At 38.4% G+C, this 26,619-nt stretch overlaps 1 protein-coding gene across 1 annotated transcript in view; it reads left to right on the top strand.

Annotated features, from left to right (window-relative positions):
- The window catches only part of WDR26 (WD repeat domain 26), a 599,442-nt gene extending 573,087 nt beyond the window's left edge, over positions 1–26,355 (top strand). Inside the window, exons 13-15 of the mRNA XM_053712600.1 lie at positions 15,973–16,102; positions 16,430–16,615; positions 21,709–26,355. Coding sequence (XP_053568575.1) covers positions 15,973–16,102; positions 16,430–16,615; positions 21,709–21,734 — 342 coding nt within the window. The 3' untranslated portion in view covers positions 21,735–26,355. The remainder of the gene's footprint in view (positions 1–15,972; positions 16,103–16,429; positions 16,616–21,708) is intronic.
- The last annotated feature ends 264 nt before the right edge of the window (positions 26,356–26,619 follow it).

The following is a 26,619-nucleotide window of genomic DNA, read 5'->3' as shown; positions in this document are numbered from 1 at the left end:
TTGAGGGCTTAGGGCGTAATGATCTGTGGGCCCTTTCAATAGGGATGTCTGGGGAAGAAGGTGTGCCCTTTATAACTCTAAAAAGATCCTGCAGGCAGCCATTTAGTGATATGGGTGATATTGACTCAGGTATGCCCCTTATGCGCAAGTTATTTCTTCTGTTGCGGTTGTCTAGGTCTTCTACCTTGTCTAGTAAAAATGTGATAGCTTCATTTTGTTGGGAGATTGAGTTGGAGTGATTCTGAATTTTAGAGTGCATAGCTGTCTGAGCACCTTCCAATCCCTCAACCTTGCTGGCAACCTCTGATATTTCTTTCTTTAACTCATTAAATAGGCCCCTCACTTCCGATAACACCTCCTTAATGTCTTCTTTAGATGATAAGTTTTTCAGATCTGCTTTGGTAATATTGGTGGGGTCTGAGAGTCCTCCGTCTATATCTCTTTCCCCCTCATGTGGATCCTGGGTGGCTCCCTTTTCTGAGGTCATAGTGCTTGTCTGTGGCTTCATAAAGTGGTTCATGGTGGCCTGTTGGGCCTGTTTTTCAGCCTTTTGTGCCCTTTTGCAGGGCATACCAGGGATCTGAGGTGATATAAGATATATACTGTGTATTTTTGTTGCTGCAGAGGAATATCCCTAGTAGCTTAGGTTATACAGGAATGTCTCTATCCTTGTGAGCAATATATATGTTGTGAGGGTCAGCAAGATCTTAGACCTCTCTGTTATGAGGCCTTGTTACAAAATGCCTGACTGGTGTGGAGTTCAACTGTACGTTTATGTCCCTTTTCCTTCCCTCCTTTTATGCTGGTAAATATATAATATTTCCCTCAGTATCTTAATGTGGTGGCCTCTTTCTTTCATGTAATTAGCAAGAGTCCATGAGCTAGTGACGTATGGGATATACATTCCTACCAGGAGGGGCAAAGTTTCCCAAACCTCAAAATGCCTATAAATACACCCCTCACCACACCCACAAATCAGTTTTACAAACTTTGCCTCCTATGGAGGTGGTGAAGTAAGTTTGCGAACTTCTTTTGAATTTTTACCTAAGGTTGTGAATTCCAACAACATTAGTAGAGAAATTGTGGTTCCTTCATTATGTCCTAATCCTAAGAATAATAAGGAGAAATCGTTGCATTCTTTGGATGTTGTTAGAGCTTTGAAATATTATGTTGAGGCTACTAAGTCTTTCCGTAAGACTTCTAGTCTATTTGTCATCTTTTCCGGTTCTAGGAAAGGTCAGAAAGCTTCTGCCATTTCTTTGGCATCTTGGTTGAAATCCTTAATTCACCATGCTTATGTCGAGTCGGGTAAAACTCCGCCTCAAAGGATTACAGCTCATTCTACTAGGTCAGTTTCTACTTCCTGGGCGTTTAGGAATGAGGCTTCGGTTGATCAGATTTGCAAAGCAGCAACTTGGTCCTCTTTGCATACTTTTACTAAATTCTACCATTTTGATGTGTTTTCTTTTTCTGAAGCAGTTTTTGGTAGAAAAGTACTTCAGGCAGCGGTTTCAGTTTGAATCTTCTGCTTATGTTTTCATTAAACTTTATTTTGGGTGTGGATTATTTTCAGTAGGAATTGGCTGTCTTTATTTTATCCCTCCCTCTCTAGTGACTCTTGCGTGGAAAGATCCACATCTTGGGTAGTCATTATCCCATACGTCACTAGCTCATGGACTCTTGCTAATTACATGAAAGAAAACGTAATTTATGTAAGAACTTACCTGATAAATTCATTTCTTTCATATTAGCAAGAGTCCATGAGGCCCACCCTTTTTGGTGGTTATGATTTTTTTGTATAAAGCACAACTATTCCAATTCCTTATTTTATATGCTTTCGCACTTTTTTATCACCCCACTTCTTGGCTATTCGTTAAACTGATTTGTGGGTGTGGTGAGGGGTGTATTTATAGGCATTTTGAGGTTTGGGAAACTTTGCCCCTCCTGGTAGGAATGTATATCCCATACGTCACTAGCTCATGGACTCTTGCTAATATGAAAGAAATGAATTTATCAGGTAAGTTCTTACATAAATTATGTTTTTTTTAAAGGTCTCTCACTGTAGCAATGTGAGGTGGAGAGAGAAATAAAAAACAAAGGCAGGGAAAGGCTTTTTCTCTTGTTAAGTGTATCCAGTCCACGGATCATCCATTACTTATGGGATATTAACTCCTCCCCAACAGGAAGTGCAAGAGGATTCACCCAGCAGAGCTGCTATATAGCTCCTCCCCTAACTGCCATTACCAGTCATTCTCTTGCACCCAACGAATAGATAGGATGTGTGAGAGGACTGTGGTGATTATACTTAGTTTCATACCTTCAATCAAAAGTTTGTTATTTTATAATAGCACCGGAGTGTGTTATTCCTTCTCTGGTAGAATTTGAAGAAGAATCTACCTGAGTTTTTCTATGATTTTAGCCGGAGTAGTTAAGATCATATTGCTGTTTCTCGGCCATCTGAGGAGAGGTAAACTTCAGATCAGGGGACAGCGGGCAGATTAATCTGCAAAGAGGTATGTAGCAGCTTATTATTTTCTGACAATGGAATTGATGAGAAAATTCTGCCATACCGATATAATGTAAACCCAGCCTTAAATGCAGTAGCAGCAACTGGTATCAGGCTGTCATGTATGTATATTTTACACTTAAGTATTCTGGGGAATGGCACTTCACTGGAATTATACTGTATGCATAAAACTTTAGCCTAATTTGCAGGGTCTAGCAACAGGCTTTTTAATAACACTCAATTTATTAATGTTAAACGTTTTTTGCTGGCATGTAAAATCGTTTAATTTTCTGAGGTACTGGGTGAAAAAATGTTTTGGGCACTATTTTTTTCCACTTGGCAGTCGTTTTATTTAATTTATGACAGTTTACTGATCTCTCTCACTGTTGTGTGTGAGGGGGAGGGGCCTTTTTTGGTGCTTTTGCTACGCATCAAAAAATTCAGTCAGAAGTTTGTCTTCCCTGCATGATCCGGTTCATCTCTACAGAACTCAGGGGTCTTCAAAACTTGTTTTGAGGGAGGTAATCACTCACAGCAGAGCTGTGAGATTGTAGTTGACTGTGATAAAAAATAACGTTTATTTCTGTATTTTTATTTTTTTCTGCTATCAGGGTTAGTTATCCTTTGCTAATGGGAGCAATCCTTTGCTAAAATTGTGTTTTTTACAAAGATTTGATGCTATAACTTTTCAGTTTATTAATTTTCAACTGTCATAACTTTTTCTGTGCTTCTTATAGGCACAGTACGTTTTCATATTATAGTAAATTACTTGAAAAGTATTTCCAAGTTGCTAGTTTATTTGCTAGTGTGTTAAACATGTCTGATTCAGAGGAAGATATCTGTGCTATATGTGCTAAAGCCAAAGTGGAGCCCAATAGAAATTTATGTACTAACTGTATTGATGCTACTTTAAATAAGTCAATCTGTACAAATTGAACATATTTCACCAAACAACGAGGGGAGAGTTATGCCGACTAACTCGCCTCACGTGTCAGTACCTGCATCTCCCGCTCGGGAGGTGCGTGATATTGTAGCGCCGAGTACATCTGGGCGGCCATTACAAATCACATTACAGGATATGGCTACTGTTATGACTGAAGTTTTGGCTAAATTACCAGAACTAAGAGGTAAGCGTGATCACTCTGGGGTGAGAACAGAGTGCGCTGATAATATTAGGGCCATGTCAGACACTGCGTCACAATTTGCAGAACATGAGGACGGAGAGCTTCATTCTGCGGGTGACGGTTCTGATCCAAACAAACTGGATTCAGATATTTTAAATTTAAGCTGGAAAACCTCCGTGTATTACTAGGGGAGGTGTTAGCGGCTCTGAATGATTGTAACACAGTTGCAATACCAGAGAAAATGTGTAGGTTGGATAAATATTTTGCGGTACCGGCGAGTACTGACGTTTTTCCTATACCTAAGAGACTTACTGAAATTGTTACTAAGGAGTGGGATAGACCCGGTGTGCCGTTCTCACCCCCTCCGATATTTAGAAAGATGTTTCCAATAGACGCCACCACACGGGACTTATGGCAAACGGTCCCTAAGGTGGAGGGAGCAGTTTCTACTTTAGCTAAGCGTATCACTATCCCGGTGGAGGATAGCTGTGCCTTTTCAGATCCAATGGATAAAAAGTTAGAGGGTTACCTTAAGAAAATGTTTGTTCAACAAGGTTTTATATTGCAACCTCTTGCATGCATTGCGCCTGTCACGGCTGCAGCAGCATTTTGGTTTGAGTCTCTGGAAGAGACACTTGAATCAGCTCCATTAGATGAGATTACACACAAGCTTAAAGCCCTTAAGTTAGCCAACTCATTTATTTCAGATGCCGTAGTACATTTAACTAAACTTACGGCTAAGAATTCCGGATTCGCCATTCAGGCACGCAGAGCACTGTGGCTAAAATCCTGGTCAGCTGACGTTACTTCTAAATCTAAATTGCTTAATATACCTTTCAAAGGGCAGACCTTATTCGGGCCCGGGTTGAAAGAAATTATCGCTGACATTACAGGAGGTAAAGGCCATGCCCTGCCTCAAGACAGAGCCAAACCTAAGGCTAGACAGTCTAATTTTCGTTCCTTTCGTAATTTCAAAGCAGGAGCAGCATCAACTTCCTCTGCACCAAAACAGGAAGGAGCTGTTGCTCGCTACAGACAAGGCTGGAGACCTAACCAGTCCTGGAACAAGGGCAAGCAGGCCAGGAAACCTGCTGCTGCCCCTAAGACAGCATGAATCGAGGGACCCCGATCCGGGAACGGATCTAGTGGGGGGCAGACTTTCTCTCTTCGCCCAGGCTTGGGCAAGAGATGTCCAGGATCCCTGGGCGTTAGAGATCATATCTCAGGGATACCTTCTAGACTTCAAATTCTCTCCCCCAAGAGGGAGATTTCATCTGTCAAGGTTGTCAACAAACAAAATAAAGAAAGGGGCGTTTCTACGCTGCGTACAAGATCTTTTATTAATGGGAGTGATCCATCCGGTTCCGCGGTCGGAACAAGGACAAGGGTTTTACTCAAATCTGTTTGTGGTTCCCAAAAAAGAGGGAACTTTCAGGCCAATCTTGGATTTAAAGATCCTAAACAAATTCCTATTCCATCGTTCAAAATGGAAACTATTCGGACAATTTTACCCATGATCCAAAAGGGGTCAGTACATGACCACAGTGGATTTAAAGGATGCTTACCTTCACATACCGATTCACAAAGATCATTACCGGTATCTAAGGTTTGCCTTTCTAGACAGGCATTACCAGTTTGTAGCTCTTCCATTCGGATTGGCTACGGCTCCGAGAATCTTCACAAAGGTTCTGGGTGCTCTTCTGGCGGTACTAAGACCGCGAGGAATTGCGGTAGCTCCGTACCTAGACGACATTCTGATACAAGCTTCAAGCTTTCAAACTGCCAAGTCTCATACAGAGTTAGTACTGGCATTTCTAAGGTCGCATGGATGGAAGGTGAACGAAAAGAAGAGTTCTCTCTTTCCACTCACAAGAGTTCCCTTCTTGGGGACTCTTATAGATTCTGTAGAAATGAAGATTTACCTGACAGAAGACAGGTTAACAAAGCTTCAAAATGCATGCCGTGTCCTTCATTCCATTCAACACCCGTCAGTAGCTCAATGCATGGAGGTGATCGGCTTAATGGTAGCAGCAATGGACATAGTACCCTTTGCACGTCTACATCTCAGACCGCTGCAATTGTGCATGCTAAGTCAGTGGAATGGGGATTACTCAGACTTGTCCCCTACTCTGAATCTGGATCAAGAGACCAGAAATTCTCTTCTATGGTGGCTTTCTCGGCCACATCTGTCCAGGGGGATGCCATTCAGCAGGCCGGACTGGACAATTGTAACAACAGACGCCAGCCTACTAGGTTGGGGCGCTGTCTGGAATTCTCTGAAGGCTCAGGGACAATGGAATCAGGAGGAGAGTCTCCTACCAATAAACATTCTGGAATTGAGAGCAGTTCTCAATGCCCTTCTGGCTTGGCCCCAGTTAACAACTCGGGGGTTCATCAGGTTTCAGTCGGACAACATCACGACTGTAGCTTACATCAACCATCAGGGAGGGACAAGAAGCTCCCTAGCAATGATGGAAGTATCAAAGATAATTCGCTGGGCAGAGTCTCACTCTTGCCACCTGTCAGCAATCCACATCCCGGGAGTGGAGAACTGGGAGGCGGATTTCTTAAGTCGTCAGACTTTTCATCCGGGGGAGTGGGAACTTCATCCGGAGGTCTTTGCCCAAATACTTCGACGTTGGGGCAAACCAGAGATAGATCTCATGGCGTCTCGACAGAACGCCAAGCTTCCTCGTTACGGGTCCAGATCCAGGGATCCGGGAGCAGTTCTGATAGATGCTTTGACAGCACCTTGGACCTTCGGGATGGCTTATGTGTTTCCACCCTTCCCGATGCTTCCTCGATTGATTGCCAGAATCAAACAGGAGAGAGCATCAGTGATTCTAATAGCGCCTGCATGGCCACGCAGGACTTGGTATGCAGATCTAGTGGACATGTCATCCTGTCCACCTTGGTCGCTACCTCTGAAACAGGACCTTCTGATCCAGGGTCCCTTCAAACATCAAAATCTAATTTCTCTGAAGCTGACTGCTTGGAAATTGAACGCTTGATTTTATCAAAACGTGGTTTTTCTGAGTCAGTTATTGATACCTTAATACAGGCTAGGAAGCCTGTTACCAGAAAGATTTACCATAAGATATGGCGCAAATACTTATATTGGTGCGAATCCAAGAGTTACTCATGGAGTAAGGTTAGGATTCCGAGGATATTGTCTTTTCTACAAGAAGATTTAGAAAAGGGTTTATCCGCTAGTTCCTTAAAGGGACAGATTTCAGCTCTGTCCATTCTTTTACACAAACGTCTGTCAGAAGTTCCGGACGTTCAGGCTTTTTGTCAGGCTTTAGCTAGGATCAAGCCTGTGTTTAAAACTGTTGCTCCACCATGGAGTTTGAACTTAGTTCTTAATGTTTTACAGGGGGTTCCGTTTGAACCCCTTCATTCCATTGATATCAAGTTGTTATCTTGGAAAGTTCTGTTTTTAATGGCGATTTCCTCGGCTCGAAGAGTCTCTGAGTTATCTGCCTTACATTGTGATTCTCCTTATCTGATTTTTCATTCAGACAAGGTAGTTCTGCGTACTAAACCTGGGTTCCTACCTAAGGTGGTCACTAACAGGAATATCAATCAAGAGATTGTGGTTACATCTTTGTGTCCTAATCCTTCTTCGAAAAAGGAACGTCTGCTACACAATCTAGATGTAGTCCGTGCCTTGAAATTTTATCTACAGGCAACTAAGGATTTTCGACAAACGTCTTCCCTGTTTGTCGTTTATTCTGGTCAGAGGAGAGGTCAAAAAGCTTCGGCTACCTCTCGCTCCTTTTGGCTTCGTAGCATAATACGGTTAGCCTATGAGACTGCTGGACAGCAGCCTCCTGAAAGAATTACAGCACATTCTACTAGAGCTGTGGCTTCCACTTGGGCCTTTAAGAATGAGGCTTCTGTTGAACAGATTTGCAAGGCTGCAACTTGGTCTTCTCTTCATACTTTTTCCAAATTTTACAAATTTGACACTTTTGCTTCTTCGGAGGCTGTTTTTGGGAGAAAGGTTCTTCAGGCAGTGGTTCCTTCCATATAAAGAGCCTGCCTGTCCCTCCCGTCATCCGTGTACTTTAGCTTTGGTATTGGTATCCCATAAGTAATGGATGATCCGTGGACTGGATACACTTAACAAGAGAAAACATAATTTATGCTTACCTGATAAATTTATTTCTCTTGTAGTGTATCCAGTCCACGGCCCGCCCTGTCACTTTAAGGCAGGTAATTTTTCCATTAAACTACAGTCACCACTGTACCCTATGGTTTTCCTTTCTCTGCATGTTTTCGGTCGAATGACTGGTAATGGCAGTTAGGGGAGGAGCTATATAGCAGCTCTGCTGGGTGAATCCTCTTGCACTTCCTGTTGGGGAGGAGTTAATATCCCATAAGTAATGGATGATCCGTGGACTGGATACACTACAAGAGAAATAAATTTATCAGGTAAGCATAAATTATGTTTTTCCTATAGAAGCCGCGTGTTGTTAAATGGAGCAACCCTGCTTTAAATGGCTATCCTCTTATAGTCTGCGGGCTACATCAAAGTACTATTGGTGGGTCAGTGCAATGTTAAATACCGGTGAGCTCCGGTCAGCTCCTTACCCCCTGGCGCCTCCAGAATGTTGCGAGACCAGTATGTAATGGCCTCCTCTGCACTGAGCCCTCCAGATTTCCGTCGGGTGCTGCAAATGGAGATCGCGGTCCAGCCCGCGTCTCAAAACAACTGCCGGTGGCGTGTCGCAAAGGGGTTGCAGCTCCGGTCACGCTGGGAGAGCAGATGCCAAGACCCTTAAGGTGTGAGTGGTCTTTTGCTGTGTGTCACTTGCTGCTGAATCGCCGCTAAGTCCTCCGGTTCTCTTTTCCTCTCCCCCTGCGGCCGTTATACCACGTCGCTGTGTCCGTCTGGCTAGGTTACACTCCGCTGTACTCCATAAGTTATCTGCTCAGAAAACGGGTAGCCTGCAGATGAACCTTCTCTGGGCAGCTGGTACCCTCTTCCCCCACTGCTTTAGGGTAGTATTATATAAAAATGTCCATTCTTATTATAGCTACAGTTATCAAGGACTACGGAGCCGTGTTAGTGTGCTGCCATATTCCTGGGGTGCTAGGCTCCGCCCCCGGCCTTTTGATTTTGCTGTAAGTAGGTCGTTGGTAACCTTAACAATTGCTGTTTCTGTGGAGTGATGGGGACGAAATCCAGATTGCAATGGGTCAAGGAGGGAGTTTATTGTAAGGAAATGGGATTGGCGTGCATAAGCTAGTTTTTCGAGAAGCTTTGATGCAAGAGGGAGGAGGGAAATAGGGCGGTAGTTGGATGGGGAGGTAGGATAAAGGGAAGGTTTTTTGAGGATAGGTATGACCAGTGCATGTTTCAGCGATGAGGGAAATATACCGGTGCTGAAGGAGAGGTTGAAAGTGTGTGTGAGTATAGGGGTAAGGGTGGCAGAGAGGGAGGGGAGTAGCTGTGAGGGGATAGGGTCAAGGGGACAGGTAGTGAGGTGAGAGTGCAGTATAAGTGCCGAAACTTCTTCCTCAGTAACAGGGGAGAATGAGCTAAGTTTAAGGTTATGTGGGTTGTGGTTGATTGAGAGCATTTGAGGGGGTGAGAGAATGGAATTATGTTGAGAGCTGATTTCATTTCTGATGGAGTTGATTTTGTTATTGAAGTGGTTGGCAAAGTCTTGAGCTGACAGAGAAGTTGTATTAGGAGGTGGGGGAGGGCGGAGAAGAGTATTGAAAGTGGAGAACAAACGTTATGGGTTTGAAGAAAGATTAGAGATTAAAGAGTAGAGAAGTAGTGTTGCTTATGGAAATTAAGGGCAGAGTAGTAGGAGTTCAAGATAAATTTGTAATGTTGAAAATCAGCTGAACTCCTAGATTTTCTCCAGTGCCGCTCAGCAGTACGGGAACATCTGCGTAGGTATCATGTCAGAGGAGTATACCAGGGCTGAGGATGAGTGTTTGATTTCCGAGCTATGGTAAGAGGGGCGAGATTGTCAAGGACGGATGTAAGGGTGGAATTATAGTGGCAGATAGATTGGTCAGGGCATGAAAAGGAGAAGGATGAGAGGAGAGGTTTGAGGGAATTAGAAAGCTGTTGTTGATCTAATGACGTACGCTTCTGTGAAGTTTGGTGTGAGGAGCAGAAGGAGGGAGAGTTGTAGGGAGGGATGATATGTTGCAAGTAAGGAGAGATGGTGGTCAGAAAGAGGAAAGGGGGAGTTTGAGAGGGTGGATAGATAGCTAAAGATCAGGTCAAGGGAGTGACCATCTTTGTGAGTGGGAGAATCAGTCCATTGTGACAAACCGAAAGAGGAAGTGAGTTGCAGAAGTTGTTTTGCAGAGGAGGCAGTGGGATTGTCGAGAGGGATGTTGAAGTCTCCAAGAATGAGGGAAGGGGTGTCTGAGGAAAGGAAATAAGGTAGCCATGCAGCTTCTTGGTTAGAGTTTGAACACTGCTGATTGGCATTCTCAATTCCTTGGATATCTTTTTATATCCCTTTCCTGTTTTATACAGTTCAACTACCTTTTCCCGCAGATCCTTTGACAATTATTTTGCTTTCCCCATGACTCAGAATCCAGAATCGTCAGTGCAGCACTGGATGAAAGATGCAAGGGTCTGTCAAGAGTCCAGAAACTCATTGACCTTTTATACACACACACACACACTAATAACAAGAAAACAGATCACAGGTGAGGATGGTTACCTTTAATAGCCATTCCAAACCCCTTTGTGTGCATGTTATCAGGCCAAAATCACCAGGGTATGTAAACTTTTGATCAGGGTCATTTGGGTAGTTTCTGTTATGATTTAAAAAGAGTAAACACAGTTGATTGATAATAAATGGCTTCAGCCAAACACTAACCATGAGTGAAAGAAACGTTTTTGTGTTATCATTCATATTCTCTGAAAAATGGCCAAGAAATCATAAATTCTGTCAGGGTATGTAAACTTCTGAGCACAACTGTGTGTATATGTGTGTGTATATGTGTGTGTATATGTGTGTGTATATGTGTGTGTATATGTGTGTGTATATGTGTGTGTATGTATGTGTGTATGTATGTGTATATATATATATATATATAAATAATATAAAAAGTCTACACACCCCTGTTAAAATGTCAGGTTTCTGTGATGTAAAAAAATGAGATAAAGATAAATCATTTCAGAACTTTGTCTGCCTTTAATGTGACCTATAAACTGTACAACTCAATTGAAAAACAAACTGAAATGTTTTAGGTAGAGGGAAGAAAAAATATAAAAATAAAATAATATGGTTGCATAAGTGTGCACACCCTTAAATTAATACTTTGTTGAAGCACCTTTTGATTTTATTACAGCACTCAGTTTTTTTGGGTATGAGTCTATCAGCATGGCACATTTTGACTTGGCAAGATTTGCCCACTCTTCTTTGCAAAAACACTCAAAATCTGTCAGATTGTGAGGGCATCTCCTGTGCACAGCCCTCTTCAGATCACCCCACAGATTTTCAATCGGATTCAGGTCTGGGCTCTGGCTGGGCCATCAAAACTTTAATCTTCTTCTGGTGAAGCCATTCCTTTGTTGATTTGGATGTATGCTTTGGGTCGTTGTCATGCTGAAAGATGAAGTTCTTCATGTTCAGCTTTCTAACAGAACCCTGAAGGTTTTGTGCCAATATTGACTGGTATTTGGAACTGTTCATAATTCCCTCTAGCTTAACTAAGGCCCCAGTTCCAGCTGGAAAAAAAACATCCCCAAAGCATGATGCTGCCACCACCATGCTTTACTGTGGGTATGGTGTTCTTTTGGTGATGTGCAGTGTTGTTTTTGCGCCAAATATATCTTTTGGAATTATGGCCAAAAAGTTCAACCTTGGTTTCATCAGACCATAACACCTTTTCCCACATGCTTTTGGGAGACTTCAGATGTGTTTTTGCACAATGTAGCCTGGCTTGGATGTTTTTCTTCGTAAGAAAAGGCTTTTGTCTTACCACTCTACCCCATAGCCCAGACATATGAAGAATATGTGAGATTGTTGTCACATGTACCACACAGCCAGTACTTGCCAGATACTCCTGCAGCTCCTTTAATGTTGCTGTAGGCCTCTTGGTAGCCTCCCAGACCAGTTTTCTTCTTGTCTTTTCATCAATTTTGGAGGGACGTCCAGTTCTTGGTAATGTCACTGTTGTGCCATATTTTCTCCACTTGATGACTGTCTTCACTGTGTTCCATGGTATATCTAATGCCTTGGAAATTCTTTTGTACCCTTCCCCTGACTGATACCTTTTAACAATGAGATCCCTCTGATGCTTTGGAAGCTCTCTGTGGACCATGGTTTTTGCTGTGGGATGCGACTAAGAAAATTTCAGGAAAGACCAACTAGAGCAGCTGAACTTTATTTGGGGTTAATCAGAGGCACTTTAAATGATGGCAGGTGTATGCTGACTCCTATTTAACATGATTTTGAATGTGATTGCTTAATTCTGAACACAGCTACATCCCCAGTTATAAACACTTATGCAACCACATTATTTTAGTTTTTTTTTGTTTTCCTCCTTCCACCTAAAAGATTTCAATTTGTTTTTCAATTGAGTTGTACAGTTTATAGGTCACATTAAAGGTGGAAAAAGTTCTGAAATGATTTATCTTTGTCTCATTTTTTTACATCACAGAAACCTGACATTTTAACAGGAGTGTGTAGACTTTTTATATCCACTGTGTGTGTGTGTGTATGTATATGTGTGTGTGTATGTATATGTATGTGTGTGTGTATATATATATATATATATATATATATATATATATATATATATATATATAGTAACTTTTAAACCATGTATAAAACAGCAAAAATGTAAACCTATCACTCTGTATTGTGTACTCTAAACCGTAGCGCTTGATATAGATGTGTAAAAAAAAAAAAAAAAAAAACATCACTAATCTGTGAAAGTTCATTAGCTACTTCACCATGGGTTTACCCAGAGTGCAACGATACATGAGCTCCAAGATGATGGTGTTCACTGTAAAAATGCAGAGCTTCACCAACTGGTACCTGTAAAGAGTTAAATTAGAATATCTCTGAAGAGAGTTGCAAGCACAAGAGGAAAAACCCATAGCATTGTTGGTAGTAACCATCTTGTTAAACTTGTGTCCCTTTTTAATTTCTTCAGGATAAAAAAATAACCCCTAAAATACATCCTTTTGTTGCAAGAAACTCCCATTTTCAGACCTATTTCTCATTCTTCTAGAAATATGTTGTAGTTTCTCTCCCGGGTTCTATAGAAAAAGTTGCATGTGTTTTAGCAAATTTATCCTTTTTCAGTGGAGGAAATCTGACGTGGATTCTACAGAAAGAGGGCACATTTTGTCTAAAATTTTACTTAAAATAATGTGTTCCCTTTTCAGAACTGAATCTATGTAGTCACCTGTGTCAAATACTCAATCCAGATCAGTTTCAGACTACCACAAATCTGAGGGATGCATCATTTAATATTATATTCCTGCCAGATTAAAGATCCTGAGGTTTTCTATGAAGCAATATAATTTTCCTGTCTATAGCATTTTTCTTAGGAGCTCCTAAAATGGAATGACTAAAAGATCTATGTCAAGATTCATGAGAAGAAAGTTCTCATTCATTCTTACTCTGGACTACCATTTTTTTTTTTCTTTTTTCTAGACCTTACGGGCAACAGTTGCAATTATATAGATATTAAGGGCTTGCCATTCACTAGATTTAATATGTACGGTGTAGTCTGGAATTCACTTAGTGCAGGAAAAACCGAATACTTAAGAACTTCCACATCAATATTTTCTCCTGAGAATCAGAAACCTTCAGTTGTTCCAACAGTATATCAGGATTCAATCCATCAGGTTAATGGCTTTTCCCTCTTCACCAACGGGGGTGTCTGCAATAAAATTGTAATGAAATGGGTAGTGATTTTTCTGGATTATGCAACCTAAGAGCAGTTTCCAAGTCTTTTAAATTAGGACAAAGGTTTTAAAAGCCTACAGACTTCTTGGAGAATTGTTTAGATGGAAAGATATTTCTGAAGAGTGCCTATAGACAGGGCTTTCAGAAATAGGTCTGATGGATTCAGCAAAAAGCTGCAAGGAGACAATGAATTGTCTAAAAGGTGACATTAGCAATCTGCAGTAGTTGGGAAGTGCAACAATGAAAATTCTGCCTTGGGCATGCATTTTTTTTTCCCTATAATCCTGTTTTCTTGAGTAAATTTTAAAAAATCCAAGAAAAGCATAAGACCATTAGCTCTGGACTGAAAAGTCTGAATTGTTCAATCTGGTGTCTGTTGAGAATTAAAGGTTACTTCTTTCATTCATTACACTTGTAAGCACTTAATTTGATTACCAGTTTCCTGAATATCTCAGTTTAGCGATATTGGATAAATAGTATGAAAAGAGATTTTTCACAGGTTTTTCCTGAAAGTTTCTGGAATTTTCACAGGACAGGTTAGATAAGAGATTAGATTTCTAAAAGAAATCCGGTTTTGGCTCATTTGTCACTTAGAGAATAACTCTTCATCTTGGTGCCTTGATATTTTTTTTTTATTTTTTTTTTAAGATCTTTACATTTTGTTCTGTTTTCAAGCATGCTGTTCCTCTGTGGTTTATGAATTTGCTATTCCTGCAATCTTCTTTAACTAATGCATACTTTTTGTGTTGGTAGTGGCTTTGCAAACAGCCAAGAGAGTTAAAGATCTGGGAGCGCTAAAGTTTTCTTCATTTTCTGATTTTGATTTGGTTTATTTTCCATAGATTTTTTAGGGCATATACATTTAAAAAAAGTCAAATGTATTCAATTCTTGCAATATTCGGATTCTTTCTCAATGTTATGAAAGCCCTCTCATAAGTTTAGTTTTTTGCAAAATGTGAAATTGAGTTAGAAAATCAGGCGGAATAATCGCTTCAATTCTGGTTCCAGATAGGGACAGGTTGCTTCTAAGGCTTTTTTGTGAGTTGGATTTGTTTTTTAGGCTTATTGGCTTGAAAACACATGAATGATAACCTCTCTTCATTTACTGAACAACCTTATCTTCTCTAAATTATCCCATTTTAACGTTTGCTACTTTACAAGGCAAAACTAGTGTGCTTTGGTACATGGGATATAGTTTTCAACATCAAGACAAAAGAAGATTGTTTCTTAATATTCAATGTGATGAAGGTCTACAATTTTTGTGTTTCATACCTAGTCATTTTGTGAGGGACAATTTTCCTTCCCTCCAGACAGGCTAAATACAATGAGTTGAAGCCAGCAAGATGTAGTGGGGGATGGAGGAAGAAACAAATTGGTGAGATGCCATATACCTATTAGTACGAATTGTTCTTTTTTTCAAATATCAAGGAATTTATTTGTAAAATTTTTTTGCTTTGTATGCTTTTATTTTTCTCTGTCCAGGAAAACATCTTCACTTAGGGCCTGACAAATTCGTCTGTACCTGATTGCATCCTCTAAACAGATGAGCTTAGAAAATACTTGTGTCTGTGAGTTTGTATTTTTCTTGGCTTTTGCCATATAGCCAATTAATATGTGGAAAGTAATATGATACAACCTTTTTTCCTCTAGATGAGCTTAAAGGGACGGTGTTCTGTAAAATTGATTTCTCCTTAATGTGTTCAAATTACTTGTTATACCAGCTGAAGAGTTAAAAATGTGTGGGTACTTGTTCCTTTGGGTATATTTTTGTATATGAAACATCTGTTTCTGCTAACTGAAACCACAGCCCAATACAATGGGCTGATCTTGTAGGAATACCTTGTTATCTGTCTTTTACACACAGTCATCCTAAGCTTCTTTATCACTGTTTACTCAAAGACTAATATTTAAAGAGGTACTAACGTGTTCATTTTCCATTGCTCTCTGTCAGTCTCCCACTGGGAACATAATTTTATCTAAACTTTGTTTAAATTTTTTTTTTTTTGTGTAACCAGAACTTAAGTTCAGAAATGTCAAGTATAGGTGGGGATTCAACTGGAAAAATCAGCTATTCCAAATGAGAAAATAAAGGTGAAAGAGCTATTTGTAAACAATTGAATATACTCCACGTGGTAAAATGGGTAATTGGGAACACATTAAAGAAGAGAAAATGTTATTACCATGGGGGTGCATCATATTTGTCCACAATACTATCTATATATGTATCTCTAATAACCACACAATGCCAAAAAGTAATTACTAGATCTGTAATATTTTATTTAGACCTTCACGAAGGTGGCAGAAATGTCAGTTTAACTTAACTTGTAAGAACAATTTGACTATACTAAATATAGTCATATGTTTAGTTATACTAAACTGGTGTTGAAATACAGTTGAACCCTAAATATGATTGTGTTTTTGTTTGCATCTTTAGGGTGTTCATTTATGGGACTTGCAAGATAGGGTTTTAGTGCGAAAGTATCAAGGTGTGACGCAAGGCTTTTACACAATACACTCGTGCTTTGGAGGTCACAATGAAGACTTCATCGCTAGTGGCAGTGAAGGTATTGAACTGATTAAAGATTGTAATCTATGTAATTGTTTTTAGCTACCAATTTAGTAACTTTACATGATTATGGCAAGCAATTGTGATGCAGAAGCTGCACATTATCAAAATTACAAGCATTTTAAATGCATTAATATCCAGGTCTGTTGACAATCATTCTGTTATATTGTAACATCACATAGATACATTTACTTCATTTATTAAACCGTTTTACAAATTCACACTTTATTAGGTGTATGCAGAATTATTTTTTGTTGTTTTTTCAGAACCTTTTTTAGGTATTAACATTTTCATATTTTTATTGCCTGTTTTGTTTTTCATACAGACCATAAAGTGTATGTTTGGCACAAACGCAGTGAATTACCCATAGCAGAGTTAACAGGACACACACGCACCGTAAACTGTGTGAGTTGGAACCCGCAGATTCCCTCACTGATGGCCAGTGCTTCTGATGATGGTACTGTTAGAATATGGGGACCAGCACCTTATGTAGACAACCAAGAGTTTGAAGGTATTGTATAGAGTGATCTTTTTACCATTTTTTTTTTTTTTTTGCTGACATTTGCGGCCCAAACCTCCTTGGGGTTTTTGTTGTTTTTTTTCTTATTTTTCTTTCTTTCTTTTTTTCTCCTTTTCCAGTTTCTCTAAATGCCCTATGATGTCAGTAACAATATTTCTTTCATACAGGTGGTGAGAGTCCAGGATCCATTAATCCTTGGAATTACTCTTCTTTACCACTAGGAGGATGCAAAGATTACCAAACCCTAAGAGCCGTATAAAACCCCTCTCACATACCTCAGTCTTTACTTTGCCTCTACTGGATGTGGTTGAAGAATGAAGATGTTCATTTGATTCTTCATAGAGGTTTTTCAGTCTATATTGAGGCCTGGTTTCCCTTCAGAGTACAGTGCTTGTCAGAGGAATGTATGTGGGGTTTGGTTTGTGATTCTTTTTTCACCTCATGGGAATTTTTTCATAATCCTTCCATACATTCCTAACATGCCTAACCAACCAGCCACTGGTTGCTCTGCCTAACCAACCAGCCACTGGTTGCTCTGCCTAACCAACCAGCCACTGGTTGCTCTGCCTAACCAACCAGCCACTGGTTGCTCTGCCTAACCAACCAGCCACTGGTTGCTCTGCCTAACCAACCAGCCACTGGTTGCTCTGCCTAACCAACCAGCCACTGGTTGCTCTGCCTAACCAACCAGCCACTGGTTGCTCTGCCTAACCAACCAGCCACTGGTTGCTCTGCCTAACCAACCTGCCACTGGTTGCTCTGCCTAACCAACCAAACCCAAACCAAAAAGAAACACTACACACATATACATTTGTACACTAAAAGAATGAAAGAAATTCAATTGTAAAAGTTCACAATCAAATGCTAATAAGAATAGAGATTCAAAACATACAGGAGGTTCCTTGCTCAACTTCTCAGTACCTTTTTGTTCCATTAGTGACTATGGTGTCATTTACAAATGATGCCTGCTCCAAGAAGGAGAATTTATAGCCAACAGCTACTGAAGGTGTTTTCTGCTAGGCATTACACAACTGGCTAAAAGCCTGAAATAGAAGAGACACTATTTTGATTCCCATGATATTTAAATTTTAAATTATGATTTTATAACAGGTGACTTATTTATAGGTGTGCACCAGAGCAAACAAGGATGAAATGTGCTTACTTAAAATTAAATCTGCTAGAGGAAAAGAGTATAAAACATTATAAAATATGTCCAAGATTTTACTTACTGCTTATTTGCTTTGATTTATGATAAAGTAAGTAGTACAGACATATTGCAATTTACTAGAGGTACATATATTTAGATTTTTCTAATAACAGATAGGAAAATTGTTCAAAACCTACTTGTTAATAACTTATCTGCCGCTGTTGGCCCCTGTGTCACAAACTATGACTCACACCGTCACAACCATGCAAAGCCTCAGGCCGTGCATTCTGCCCGCCCTCCTACCTCTACCAGTCTTCACTAAGTCTTCAGTACCGGTCTGGGTGGGTGTCAGCCACTTCACTCATCTTAGTCACACAGGGCCAACTGGGCACACAGAGTACCGGTCGTCTGGCCGTCTAGGGGGGCAACATCACTCACTCATTTTCCTGAGTGGTGCAGTGGAGAGTGCAGACTCAGTGAGTCAAATGGCTTGACAGGCATCCTGCACAATTTCCCACTCAGTAGGCTTAGGCGGCAGGCAAGCGCAGCGCAAGTGTGCTCCACACCACACGCCCACATTTGTTCCCATACAAAATAGCCGCCCGGCCGGCCCATCTAGATCATCATCTAAGCGGCAGCCAATAAGTTATCATGTAGCAGGAAATGAGTTGCAGCGAGCTAGCTGAGCCAGGCGATTAAAAAAAAAACAAAAAAAAAACATTTTAAGTCCCACTGACTGACACACTGTCTCACGCTTCTGGCAGATGATTCACCTCGGCAGTCGGCAGCCACCCCACAGCACCCCCCTGCTGGGGGCGCCCTAAGACGGCTGCCTATCCTGCCTTACACAAGCACCGGCCCTGAGTAATTCTTTTGTCTTTTCAGCTTGGTGATTACCAAGATAAGCCTAGAGAGATCTTTAGTAATCCTGATTGCCCTAGCTTGGCCTCGCAGGATTTGGTATGCAGATCTAGGTCAGATGTCTAGGTGTCCTCCTTGGCCCTTTCCGCTGCAGTCAGACCTTCTGTCTCAAGGTCTCTTTTTTTTCCATCCGGATCTCAAATCTCTGAACTTGATGGCATGGAAATTGAATGGTTAATCCTTAGACAAAGGAGTTTCTCTGATTCTGTGATTAAAACCTTAAAGGGACACTGAACCCAAATGTTTTCTTTAATGATTCAGATAGAGCATGCAATTTTAAGCAACTTTCTAATTTACTCCTATTATCAATTTTTCTTCGTTCTCTTGGTATCTTTATTTGAAAAAGGCATCTAAGCTTCTTCTTTTTTTGGTTCATACTCTGGACAGCACTTTTTAATTGGTGGATAAATGTATCCACCAATCATCAAGGACAACCCTGGTTGTTCACTAAAAATGGGCCGGCATCTAAACTTACATCCTTGCATTTCAAATAAAGATACCAAGAGAATGAAGAAAATGTGATAATAGGAGTAAATTAGAAAGTTGCTTAAAATTTTATGCTCTATCTGAATCATGAAAGAAAAAAATGTTGGTTCAGTGTCCCTTTAATTCAGACTCATAAGCCTGTAACTAGGAAAATCTATCATATGGTATGGAAGGCGTTTATTTCTTGTTGTAAAGATCATGGCTTTTCCTGGAATTGTTTAAGAATTCCTAGTATTTTGCAATTCTTACAGGGTGGTAAGATAAGGGCCTATCTGCCAGTTCTCTGAAGCGGCAGATGTCTGCTTTTTCAGTTTTGGTTAGGCTTTGCTTCGTATTTAACCTTTATTAAAGCCAATTTCTCCTCCATGTAATCTTAACTTGGTGTTAAGGGTTTTGCAGGCTGCTCCTTTTGAACCTATGCATAATGTAGATATTAAACTGCTTTCTTGGAAAGTGTTATTTCTCGTGGCTATTATCTTCTGCTAGGAGAGTTTCTGAATTATTTGCTGTTTCTTGTGATCCTCCTTATCTGATTTTTTTTTTTTTTTTATATATATATCAAGCTAAGGTAGTTTTACGGACTACTTTTGACTTTTTGCCTAAGGTTGTTTCTTAAGACAACCCTAGCAGAGACAATCTTTTGCATTCTTTGGACGATGTTAGGGCATTGAAATATTAAATTAATGCTACTAAGGACTTTAGACATACTAAAGTTTGTTCACATTTGTGGTCCTAGGAAAGGTCAGAAAGTTTATTTGGCATCTTGGTTGAAACTCTTGATTCGCAAGGCTTACTTGGAGGCAGGTTAGCCTCCACCACAGCGGAATACTACTCATTCTACTAGGTCAGTTTCCACTTCTTGTGACCAGATTTGTAAGGGAGCTACTTGGTCTTCTTTGCATACTTTTACAAAATTCTACCATTTTGATGTCTTTGTTTGTTCTGAAGTAGCTTTTGGTAGAAATGTTCTTCAGGCAGTTTTTTGTTTTATTTTTTGCATGTTTGATTTATTTTAAGTACATTTAAAAGATAAATATTGGGGTGTGGATTTCTTTCATGTTAGTGAGTGTCCATGAGACCCACCCTTATGTTTTTTTTTAGGGTTCATCTTTTTTCCCCTGCTCCTTTTATGGCGTATTCCTTTTTCTTACCTCACTTTGTTTCGCTATACATTAGACTGAGGTATAGGTGAGGTTGGAGGGGTTTTTATAGGGCTCTTGGGATTTGGGAAGCTTTGCTGCTTCTTAGTGGTAGAGAAGAGTAATTCCCAGGACTAATGGATCGTGGACTCAAACAACTATGAAAGAAATGAATTTATCAGGTAAGCATAAATTATTTACACACCAGATTACTGTTTCTTTTTTTCTTTTTCTTTTTTTCTTTTTCTTTTTTTCTATTTCTTTTTTTCTTTCTTTTTTTTCTTCTTTCTTTTTTTTTCTTTTTTTTTCTTTTTTTTTTTTTCTTCTTTTTTTTCTTTTTTTTTTCTTTTTTTCTTCTTTTTTTTTCCCTTCAATGTAGGAGAGATGTCATGAATATTCTAACATTCTTCCCAGCTACAAATGTATAGAATAATCTGATCTGAAAACGCTGTGCATGAAGTGACATCTAACACAGAGTAGAATGTATTCAAGTTAAGAACTATAAAAGTTAGGAGTTAATCTTTTTTTTTTTTTTTTTTTTTTTTCTTCTTTTTTTCTTTTTTTTTTTTTTCTTTTCTTTTTTCTTTTTCTTCTTTTTTTTCTTTTTCTTCTTTTTCTTTTTCTTTTTCTTGTTTGCTTTTTTTCTTTTTCTTCTTTTTTTCCCTTCAATGTAGGAGAGATGTCATGAATATTCTAATATTATTCCAGGTGTACAGAATTGCATTTAAAATACTATAAGCATTTCTGCACAATGTCTTTTTTGCACTAATGCTTCTGTTGTTATGTTAAGCTTTTTATTTGCATTCCACCCAGTTCTGCCACCGCTTGTATGTTTTGTGTTCCTACACAATGTCTCCAGAACTCTGAATGTGTGCGCATCCTACTGAGGACCATATCCAAAATAAGCCATGGCCACGTAAAGCACAAATACTAATAGCAACAGCATTTTTGCAAAAAAAAAGCCATATTGCAAAAATGGTTCAAATGGAATTTGTAACTTCTGTCTCTTAAGTCTGTTTAGCTGATAATGATTTCAGTGCATCCACCCAAAATGGGGATTAATAAAAGTTTGAATTATGCCTATTTTAAATGCTTCCCGATACTGGTCTCCTAGAGACATTGAAGTGATGCATTGAAGGTAATACATTAATTTATTGCCCCTTAACATTAAAAACAATACATGTATGAAATGTGTAATGGCTTGAATATTTTGCTTTCAAAAATGTTAAGTTTTTAATGTAAAACCAGTGCTGAGTTGGTTTTTAAAAGTGGTAAGAGAAAGTAGGCTTACTTATGCAAATTTAAATTGTAAATAATTACCATTTTCGTTGATTTAAATAACCTTATTCTCCTCTCTCCCCACAACAAATGTTCTTCTACTTCCGTTCTAGAGGAATGCAGTAGAATGGATAGTTGATGGCGAAGGTGGTGCAGACGACTTCTCTAACTTAAAATTAGTCGTATTTTTAAATGGCTTGGGATTGGTGCAAACAAACAAGATAGCTGGACAGACGTTCATCATGAGGAGAATAAAAATGGAAAAAAAACATTCAAGTCAGATGCCCTCGCTGGGCAAAACATTTACCACCCTGCTTCATAGTACCCAGCTCAGATGAAGCACGTTGTTAGAATGTTGTTGGACACCGTGTTTCCCCCCATCGATTGTGAAGAACTGTGCTATATTCAGGCTATCCATTGAACTCAGTATATTTTCCCTTCTGCCCTTTTGTCTGGCAGGCTACCATCCTTGTTGCTCTTCTGTGTAATGAAGTTAAAATGCTTGTTTGGAAAAAAAACTTATTTAACAGTTTAGAAGGCTTAATAGAGTGCTTTAGTCTGAGTACCTTTAATAGGAAAGTACTTCCTTCTCTCGTTTTCAAGAATTCTCTCCGCCTTATTTAGCTTGAGATCTTTCCAGCTTGGTTCATGGATAGTAGCCGTACCATTTTTTTTCCCACAGTGATGACAGCAGATCTGGCTCCAAAACAGTGAACAATGTTAAAGTCAACAGAAATATCACATTTGACAATACGAATTTTGTACTTTTCAAAAGATAAACAACATAAGTGTGTTATCCCCCTGTAATGGGTTAACAGCACAATTTTTTTAAATAAATTAAGTATTTATAGGACTATATTGGACTTCATTTGTATAAGTTTAAAACTTAAACCAGCTATTGTATCTACTATTTAGACACACCACAAGAGATGGTTGATTTATAAACAGCACACATTGCAGACAAAAAATGTAAGCGCGGAAATGGGGATTTTGTTTTTCCATTTGATTTATTGTTAGGCTACTGTAGCAGTCAGTTTATGCAAATGATGAAATGGCATTAATGTGAGGTCTCACACACCAAAGTAAGCAACGCAGCTATTCAACCTGCAAGGATTCACACGCATTTTTTTTTTTCTGGTGACAATTGAGTGATCAAGCAAGTGTGGTGTTCTATAACCTGTATTGAGATATTGATAGTCTTGAATGTCCTTATGTTGCCCCATATTGTTTTTCTCTTATAGAAGGGCACCAGACTTGTATAACTTTTGTCCCCTGCCGTAATGATATAATTCAGCTCTAAAGCCAGAATATGAGTCTTGGACAGTTCCATTCAGTTTTTAAATATCTATAGATTCATATTTTATGAGGATAAAAAGTACCTTGTTTTGTGTAGGGAATACATGATCTGTAAATGACTTCACAAATTCTATTTTTTCCCAACAAACTGGCATTTTATTTTATTAACAGAGCACTTAATTGAAAAAAAGTTTTTAATATTTTTTATTTTTTTTTAAAACAATGAATCTGGAAGAAAAGCAGCTTAACTTTTTGTTCTGATAATGGCATAGTTAATAGTTTATGAACGTTTTCCTGCTTTAAAGTGTCATAGCAATTTAATGCATTGTCTCCAGTCCACTTGATTACAATGTATAGATATTTCCCAAGATATGCAAGTTAATGCTTTGCACGTTTTTTGGTACTATCTCATTTTTTCCACCAGGGAGAGAAGTTAAGCAATACTACTCCTGCGCACATGGCTTTTCTCCCATGGCAACCACGCCAGAAGCTCATCCCCAGCTTTTATTTTAAATTAGCTTCAAACAACCCCTATTTTGTTTGCGGGCGGATCACATAACTGCATTATATGGGCTCCATGTGAATATATAAACATAATGCACCACTTTCATGTCCCTTTAACGTTTTTTGCCAGGTGAACAATAGATTTGTTGAAAATTGTTGTTTGACCTATCGTGAAGTATCGCCACATAGTGGAAATAACAAGAAATTACTCTGTCACTACAGAGAATTATTTTGGTTTTTATTGACTAGAATATGTTTTAAGTGAAAGGTAGAAATTGCAGTCTGTTGTGGGCACATAGGAGTAAGTATAAAAATATTGAAAAAGATTATCAGTTTATTTTCCTATATATTCTGCTTACACAGACTGTTGGAGGTAGGGACACCAGATTTTTTTTTTATTTTTTATTTTTCTTGTTTAAAGTAGAAGGAATTCAAGAGGTCTTTCTGTTGTATTTTTTAATGAAGCACTGAACAGGAATCTTAAATTGGCTATGCACCTACAAAGGATTTTTGATCTACAGAATAAAATTGTCATTCCGTTTGTGCCAAAAGTTCTCTTGCAGCATGGTGTAAAAGACCATAAGCAGATATGCTTATTTCTTTCTAATGTCAGTTTCTATTTAACTTCACGTCTAATCTATGCAATACCAAAGGTAGCTTAGGTATGACTGCTCTTCTTACCAAGCTCTTGGGTATGGGCCCTTTCCAAAGGTTTGCAAAGCAGGAAAATGCTATGCAGTACATATTGTGATTGCCCAGGCTGCTTACAGTAGCTTCATACATTTTAAAGCTGGCGGGGGACTAAAAAAGTACAAAATAGCCTTAAAAGATAAGCTACTTGGATATTTTTTTTTATATACTATTTTATGTAGGGTAATGTTCTTCTTGACTTTTTTTTTTTAAATAAATTGCTGAAAAAATGGGAGCAACAGTAAGCAATTTGGTATTTATAAACCTGGTCTCCTAGCATAAGGGCAGTAACACATTAATATTGTAAGATATTACATAAACATAACCTATTTGCTGTAAGAGCATATGGCCTATAAGCATATAGATGGCGACCTACTGTTCAGGTAAGTTGTTTACAAGACAACTCCCAGAGTGTTTTCATTTTAAGATATTTATGTCTTTGCCTAAACTTGAATTGTTCATCAAAAAAAACGGAATATTTTATTTGCCTTAAACCGGGTTATTTATGGCTCATTGACTGATCACATAAATTTTACCTTACTGTTTTTCTTCCTGAATTTCTCCATACTTTGCAAAATTCTCCTAATCCTTTTTACCTAGCCAACACTGAACCATGCATTTGTTTACCATTTGTATTACATGTAGATTCACGGCATTACAAAATAGTAAGTGTGAAATTCAAATTATGCCCAAAATAACTTGCTTATTAAAATAATGCAATAATTAATTTACTGGCTAAGGATGAGATTTGCATTAAATATATTTTTGCTGAATATTACTCAGTACTTATTTGTTCTTTTTCACTGTCAAATCTTAACATCAACTATGTCCTTTGTTATCCAAACATTGTCTTTATTTGAAACATTAAAGTAATGTCGGGTTATTTGATCTCTATGAAAAGCTTATGTATAATTTATCTACAGAGCAAATGGCCATTTACCATCATTAAACATACATTTATTTCATGGTCTCCCAGCTTTAGCTGTACCCACTGACATTTTTAATCAAAGATGTCATAAATTCACATTTCTCTAAAATTACTTTTAGAGCTATATTTATCGCAACACCACCCTTTTGAACTTGCCAATATTTCCTTACCAAGTTTTTTTGTTTTTGTTCTTATTCCCAATGCTCTCCTGACCACTGCAACTGATGATTAGTGCTTCAACGATACATTAATATATATGTTGCAAAAAAACATCAAAACATCCCCCCACACCATAGTTATAAAAAGTTAATCCATATCAGACAATTACATTTTAAAGAGGTAGTATGTAATATCTAATAAAAAATGGGGAAAAAATTAGAATGGTATTCTAAGCTACTGTTAAATGGATTCTGGACAGTGCTAGTTAAGATCTCAGTACTATTCAGCCTTAATTTATTAAAACTATTTCAGTTTTACCTATCACTTTGTTTGGCACAAGGTTGCCATATTAACTTGCCAAAAAAAACAAACCAGGGCCTGCTCTATCCCACAAAATTCCGATTCAGTGACATGAGCAGTCAGTACTATGTATGTGCAATATAAGAAGCAATCGTAGAACACCTTCTTTAGGCACGTTGTGTTTCTGAGCCATGTTTCATGTGTCCACAGTGACTCCAATATATTTTTATAAGCTTAGATTTACACGTGACATCTTTTATCTACTACTTTTTTTTTTCTAATGTGTGGATTAATCTTCAAAATAAAATGTTTAATACTGAGGAACAGATGCAAAAATGTTAGACATCTTCAAAAAAAAAAAAAAGTGGAAAATGACAATAAATCCATAAAGCATGTATGTATGTTACGAACCAAGCTGTAGGGATCAAGAAAAGAACTTTATTGATCTCAAGATTTTAAAATTGTCCAGATTTGTATGGAGTTGTGGTGGAACTAGTTAACACTTAGAGATTTTGGTATGTAATGACTATTTGCTATGGACTGATATTAAATGTTTCAAAAAGATTGCGTTCTTACATTTTCTGGACTTCATTTTTTTTCCAGATTATATTATTCAGTTCGATTTTCTTTGTATTATCACATTAAAATATACGTATGGGTCTCCAATATTTATTTTCACTGTTTTTACTAATTATTTAGGGGAACACCCTTTTATGTTTGTTTTTTCGTTTTTTCTTTTTGTTTGTTTTTTTTTTAGTCAATTTTTTAGTTTTCTTTTAATAGGATTTTTTTAAGAACACCTTTTACTTGTCAGTGCACTGCACTATACAAAATTGTTTGTACTCCCTTTCTTTTAAGTCAATAAACAGAATGAATAACTGGATTTAAAGCCTCATAAAAATCTTGTCTTTGTTCTGCCCAAATGTATATTTTATAAATGTACACTTTTTTTTTTTTTTGTATTTTTCTTTGAATTGTATGACTTGCACACAATGATTAACATTTTATTTTTAAAGTGTTTCAACTTAGCTATCTGCAAAACTTTAACTATGTAATTAAATACTACTGTATGTGCTTTAAATGTATGTGAAAAGTGTTAAAGAATATTTTGTTATTAAAAGATAAGGCATAGGTCAGGGGTGTCCAA

This window comes from Bombina bombina, chromosome 4 (genome assembly GCF_027579735.1).
Source record: "Bombina bombina isolate aBomBom1 chromosome 4, aBomBom1.pri, whole genome shotgun sequence".
In the NCBI taxonomy this organism is placed as follows: Eukaryota; Metazoa; Chordata; class Amphibia; order Anura; family Bombinatoridae; genus Bombina; species Bombina bombina.
The sequence above is the reverse complement of the archived record's forward strand: the minus strand, read 5'-3'. Positions and strand labels throughout refer to the sequence as shown.